At 34.4% G+C, this 6,987-nt stretch overlaps 1 protein-coding gene across 1 annotated transcript in view; it reads left to right on the top strand.

Annotated features, from left to right (window-relative positions):
- The window catches only part of LOC117178030 (lysosomal alpha-mannosidase-like), a 39,127-nt gene extending 36,278 nt beyond the window's left edge, over positions 1–2,849 (top strand). Inside the window, exons 14-17 of the mRNA XM_033369229.1 lie at positions 828–1,107; positions 1,241–1,480; positions 1,636–1,785; positions 2,369–2,849. Coding sequence (XP_033225120.1) covers positions 828–1,107; positions 1,241–1,480; positions 1,636–1,785; positions 2,369–2,599 — 901 coding nt within the window. The 3' untranslated portion in view covers positions 2,600–2,849. The remainder of the gene's footprint in view (positions 1–827; positions 1,108–1,240; positions 1,481–1,635; positions 1,786–2,368) is intronic.
- The last annotated feature ends 4,138 nt before the right edge of the window (positions 2,850–6,987 follow it).

Genomic DNA, 6,987 nt, shown 5'->3' with positions numbered 1-6,987 from the left:
CAGCTTAGCCTTGGTCTCGGATATCGTTTTCTTGCGAAGATAGTAGTGTTTGATCAAAACTCGAAACTCAGATTTTTCCATATTAAAAAAAACTCGGAGTTTTAGTCGCTTCTCAGTGCTGTAGCTTGTAAATGCGTAAACATAAATAGCTGAAGTTTTGACAGGCCTCATTTGAAGGATCAAGCTTGACGAAAATGGTTCACATTAGTGAATACTAATGCCATCTCTTAGAATTTTCAGGTACTTATCAGACTGCCCAGTATATGGATCTGCGTTAATTCTTGCTTCTCTCTACATAAAACTTAAGTTTCTTCTAATTTTTGATTAAACACATAGCATATTCCTCATGTTTTGTTCAGGCTCTTAACAGTATTCGCTTGTTTAATATTATCAGCTAGCGGAAAATAAGAAACAGCAATATACTGTCTAAAAACCTTGAACTGCAAAAAATTACCTGCGCATGCTATCGAAAAAATCCCGCCAAAATCCAAACATGTTGTCAACTTTTTTTCAAACATCCAGAACATTTAGGAAAAATGTCTTTAATAAATCGACGATCTAATATTTGTTCTGACTGCGTTGCGAAGAAACTTGATATCTACACTTTAGCGCAAGGATTACTATCGCATTCTTAATGGTAGAAAAATGGATCCTGCGTCAAATTGTATTGTAACTTTCTTGACAAGGGTAAAGGCAGTGACGCGAAACGCACTTACTAACTGTCATCAGCCTATTCAGCCGCTACCTTTTTAAATTTAAATTTTTGAATTAAACTAATTCATTTCTATATTTTTGAGTAACAGAAACAAATTAATTAATTGTTCCAGTGACGATTTTGGGAAAGAAATAATAACCAAATACACAACAGACTTGCAAACAAATGGAGAATTTTTAACAGACAGCAATGGTCGAGAAATTTTGAAGCGAATGAGAAAAGTTAAACAATCTACAGCGACTACAGAGTTCAGTGAGACAGTTGCTGGAAATTACTATCCAGTCACGACGAAAATTTCCCTTAACGATGAAAGCAGAAAATTAAAAATGGCGGTACTTACCGATAGAGCGCAAGGAGGAAGCAGTTTAATGGATGGTGAAATTGAACTGATGGTGAAGAACTTCTTTTTAAATACCTTATAATTTTTTAAATTATTTTTTTTATCAGGTAGATTTACTATTAAGGAAGCTAAAATTTCAACATTGCAGCCCTGTTCACTATTGAAGGTAAAATTGCATGTTTCAGGTTCATCGGAGGTTGTTGACGGATGATTGTAGAGGTTTAGGACAAGCTTTAAATGAAACTGCTTATGGAACAGGATTGGTAGCCAGAGGAGAACATTCTTTAATTATTGGAAGACAGTCCGATGCATTCGTAATTCAGGAAAAAAATGAGGCTATTAGATTATCCCTTCGACCCTGGATTTTTATTACTCCGCTTGAAAGTAAATCCTATGATGATTGGAAGAAAAATTACAAGATGCAGGTGAGCATATTCAAATATCTAAATAATAATGTTTAATCGCGGACCATATCACATCAAGATTGTGTTCGGAACATTAGCGCCCGCAACGATGCAGTATTTCTTTATGCAATCTGGATCCATTTGAAATCTTTTCCTCAAAATTGATATTCTTACAGAGTTTTGGTCTGGCTAAAGCATTGCCTCCTAATATTCATATCTTGACGCTAGAACCCTGGAAAGACGGAAGTGTTTTATTAAGAATTGAACATCTTTTTGAATCTGATGAATCAGTTGAGCTTTCTACGCCAGTTACAATAAATATACAGGTAAGTTAACAATTTTTCCTCTTCCCTTACCATTTTTCTTGGTAATTTTCATTTTCCTCTCCCTCTTCAATTTCGTGTTACTGACTCGGAGACTGTCTTTATCACTGTTCCTATTCCTTTTCTTTTTATTTACCTGTTCCTTTTAATTTCACTGGCCCTATCGATGAACAAGTCCATTGCCCAATCCATGTCAGTATTCTTGTACCTCTTCCTTTACATTTCCGTTTTGCTGCCCCTTTTCATTTCTCTATCCCTGTTTCTATCCCTACCTGTTCCATGTCCCTGATTCTGTCACTATCCCTGTTGCTCTTTCTCTTCATTTCCCTGGGTCTATTCTTCTCTCTGATCCTGACCCCTCGTTCCTATCTATTTCACGTTTTTATGTCCCAGAACCTATACCTGGATTTTCCTATGTTCTCATTCCTATACATTTCACTATTTATGTCCTTGTCCCCATTCCAGTCGCTTCTTATTTTCCTGTCCCTGTTTATTTCCGTTTTCTTACTCTATGCCATAATAAATAATCTTCGCCTCTTAAAACCTGTTGAATAACTAATTTTTTTATTTAAATAATATTTTTTAGGACCTCTTCGCAGATTTTACCATAACGTCAGTTCGTGAAACAACACTGGGTGGAAATCAGTGGTTGGAGGACAGTGATCGTCTCAAATGGGTCCCCGACGAAGACTATGTAGTTAAAAATAATTATATTCTTGAACCCATTATACCTGAAAATAAGATGGTTTTAGTATTGATGCCAATGCAAATTCGTACCTTTATTGTGGATGTGTTACCATACGTCAGCAGTGAGTGACAAGTCTACAGTTTTCACGAAATTGATTATCTTTACACAATCTACTTTTTCATCTTTTTACATCTATTTTAGTAAAAAAATTAAGTTTTTGAAGTTTTTACTCTAAACTAAATTCTTGAAACAAGTATAGAACAATTACAAATATTATCATAAAGAATTTACTAGTATTGTAAATATTTACTTTTTCTGGAAAAATCGAAAAAAATAATTCTTTTTGTTCGATATAGAAATAATCTCATCCTTCACGTAAAAAAAGATTCTTATAATTTTTGATACATTTTGTAAATTATGTCTTCTGTAAGCAGAAAAGATTGAAAGTATATTAATAAAAAGAATCGAAATTTTATATTATGCAAGTACGTCGGAGTCTCAAGACTACTTTCCTCGATCTTATACAATTTCATCCTCCAAGGAAAGTGCCCGTTATTTCAATTCAACAAAATTACTGGATACTCTCCAACTATCCTTTCAGTGCGAAGAGAAAGTTATATTGATAAAAAAATTTCGACGCACGGTTTTGGGGCTTTGGGTTTTCAGTATATTTGCGCGACAGAAGTTGGGGTCACCCACGATCCCTAGGGCGCTTTAAGGGTTAATAATCAAACTATTATTATTCAGTAAGTATTTGTAGCATTGTTTTGCAGGCAATTGTTACAGAGATATCCTATTTTATTATGAAAAATGTGAAAAGTAAATCGAGAGAAAATACTTATTTGATTGACAAAAAACTATCGAGAATTTCATCACAACACAATGATTCAATAATCATAAAAAAATATTGATTTATTCTTTGAGACACCATAGTCATATTTCTTCATATTTCGATATGCCCTCTTAGATTCAACTATTCTTATTTATCTTTTTTTTACTACTATTTCATTATTATTTGACCATTGTTTGTTATCCTGTTATTCATGTAAAATAAAAGTGTTGCAGCAATATAAAAAGAAGTTGGTATACGGTGCACCCCTTGTGGAAATATTTTGATACAAGTTTGAAGAGACTGAGTGATGTTTGTCCTGGGAGCGTACTCGCAGAGACACCTTAAGCGTTTTTATCATAAAGTTTCATATGAACGTTGCAGGGAGTTAAAACACACATAAATTAAGCATTGTAAATGCGGATGCAATTTGAAATCAGATATCTCAAATACCCCTTTACACCAAGTTTTCGAAAAATGTTATAAGTCGGTCTACATACCCATCGAAGAATTTAGATATAAAACACATAATATTATCTTATAACATTTGTTTGTATAACTAGAATAAGTTATTATTCTAGAGTAACGGACACTCTGCAATTGCAACCAGTTTAACGACAAGTCAACGTAATTGAAGTTGTTAGAGTTTTGCGATTATTTCAAATTAAAGAATCAAAGACTTTCGCATAAAAAACTTAATCGAATTTCCTCCATTTATAATCCATGTGAGAAGGATAAATGATAAATAATAATTGAACGAATATTTCAGTAATGATAAGTTCATTCAGTTTACATTCACACGTTGTTTTCTTGAAAATTACTGACTAGGTCTTCTTCTCCAACTCGCTTGCAAGTGCGATTCCTGGTAAAATACTGTTTCGAGAAAGGTCGAGAAAATTAAATACAAACTATCTCCTACAGTTCGGTTGTCCTGACCTTGTTCCGTTTCAGCGAAACATACAAAAAAGAACATTTAAAAATATCAAATCACCGCATGTAATTTTATTTCCCCTGTTCATATAAGGTTTCATTTAACTGGCAGCATACGTGATAGTAAAAGGGTTTTAAGTCGATCGTGATCTAACATTTTTTTGATTACATATTGATCTTCAAACGTAGAAAGGAAAATTTTTATTAATTTCTAGTGTCGTTTCGTTATTGCCAGTTATAACATAATCCCCTACATTGTATACATTTGCCAACTTTCGCTTTTTATATTAATATCGAGTTTTTACTGACTGATTATATTCGATACTAACCGAAGCTTTTTGTCAAGCAGTTTAGCGATTACGCTTGCTGCCGCTGAAAAGCTCCTCTAAGAGCAGGTATACCCAAACGTTTACCTGTTCAAATTTCAACCTTTTAATGTCGAGTCGATTTGGAAGGATAGACTTTTACAAATTTATTAACCAGCAATCATCACAAGCAGATGTTGAAATCCTTTACCTGTTTTCTCAAAGAGACCACAGTGGTTTTCTTATAAAATAAAGAAAGGTTTATCTTCCTTCGGGATGTTAAAGAGATATCTTTGTGGTTTTCTACTCAAAGGCGAATATTCCACATCGGAAACAGCTTGCGACATACTCTACAATTTCCTATTCATTAAAACAAACAGCGAATCTTGGAAACATTCTTAATAACGTCATCCAACTCTGCATGTCCTAAATCATCGTGACAAGATTTAATTACGTTTTGTTGTCATTGATTGCGGTACGCACAATAACAATCTCCTAATCTTGTCTTTCCGGTGCACTAGTCCAGCGCGTAGTTCATACAATTTTAGTTCTCCCTTTCAAGGTTATTCCAAATTTTACATATTTCCTCTTCGTGGTCTTGACAAATTCATAGCGTTCTTTTAAACGTTCTTTTCTCTATCAGGCAGATACAGTGACTCAACGCATCAACTTGGTTCATGCGTTTGCGGATCGATGTACCATTTTGTAAACGTATCCTTCCAAGAGAGCAGCCACGAGACATTTTATTACAAAGCTGTGATATTTCGACTCTTTAGGAGTTGTTGGCTAGCTAAAATACATAACTGGCTTATAAAAGTCACCCCGCTGCCTTTGTAGAAAGATGACACCAAACCCTCTTGTTGATGCATCGCAATGTAAATCTGTAATAGCTTTTGGAGAATAAATCGCTAAAAAGGGCCTACTTATCAAATATTCATTTATTGTTTCGAACGCGCTTTTTTCGGCTACTCCAAATTTATGTTTTGCATATCCTTTGAGCAGGTCATATAATGGTTTAGATAGAATTGAAAACAATAGTAAGAATCGTCCGAAGAAACTGGCGAGACCAAGGAAGCCGTTTGTTCGTAGATGGAATTACCCTAATTACCCTGATGCGTAGACAAAGGGTAGTTTCATACCCGAAAATCTGAACTTATAAGAACATTTCCGTTGCTTGAGGAAAACCCTGACGTTCTGGGAAAAACTAATGTCAGGTTCGCGCTCAATGCCACAAAACACAATGGAATACCATACCCTAACCTCTCTAAAGAACTTGCGGTTGAACAATAGCGTAGCGATAAAATCGGCAGCGCCGTCCGCGGATGAGTGCATGATCGATAAGTGCGTCAGCTATCAGCGCATCCCTCAGTTTATTTTCAGTGTTTAGCAAGGTCTCTCAATTCCGGTTGTGTACCGATACATAAAGATGCCGAAGGAAAATAAGATACAGAGTTGAGCGGCTGAGAGCAAAATCCGTAAAGATCGAGTTGCGCTCAGAAAAGCCGTGTAACTTTTGTTAAGTGCAAGATCGTACGAAAAACTTCGCGTGCAAGATCCGTTCTTCTCACCTGTAGCGGAAGATCTATTTAAAAGTTTTGTCGCGTTAAAATTCGCTGAGACAAAATCTTCCGAGCAAAAACCGTGCTCGAGGTTCAAGCGATACGGGAAACTGGGATGCGGAAGCGCGCGCCCCTCTTCGAAGGTCAACTGTTTCACTCGCTCTTTGGAATTCCGACCGCTTTTGTTTATGCGTGTTGAGACGCGTTCCGCAAGTCTTTACGTCGATTGCAAAGTATAGCAATGGATCAAGAAGAAAATAGTAGTGCACATGAAGATGACAATGAATATGAGGATGATGCCGATAATGATACAACCAGCATGAAAACGGACGATACAGATGGTAAATTTTACGTTTTAAAATACGATAACGTATTCTATAACATTAGATTTTATAATGCGTGGGTGACATTCAATATATTCTTCAAACTTTTACAAATTTTTGTGTAAAGAAATAGTATTGCCAGAAATAGATTTCAATGTTTTAATTTATTTTCACTCATATTCTGTAAATACGTCAATATAAATGTATTTTAAGTTGTAAAGTGCAATATTATAAATACATTTTTATATTTTTGTACACATTCTGACAATAAATATTGTAAAAATCATTCACATCTTAGTAAACATAACACAATATAAAAAAAAGTTTTCTCATTTATAAAATTACATTTCTGAAATGTGTTTTAATATAGTATACTTCTATACTTTTTAGATACTTTTTGATAGTTACAAGATATTTTGAAAGGGATGCCTTATTACTTAACTGAAAAAATTGAAAAGAAAATATTCACCTGAATTGAACAATCTGTAAATATTTATGCAAATATTCTTTGAATATTTATGGACGTTTATCTGAGAAATAACAAATTATTTATATTGGTGCACACATGATT

Source organism: Belonocnema kinseyi, chromosome 8, assembly GCF_010883055.1.
Source record: "Belonocnema kinseyi isolate 2016_QV_RU_SX_M_011 chromosome 8, B_treatae_v1, whole genome shotgun sequence".
NCBI classification, from domain to species: domain Eukaryota; kingdom Metazoa; phylum Arthropoda; class Insecta; order Hymenoptera; family Cynipidae; genus Belonocnema; species Belonocnema kinseyi.
The sequence above is the reverse complement of the archived record's forward strand: the minus strand, read 5'-3'. Positions and strand labels throughout refer to the sequence as shown.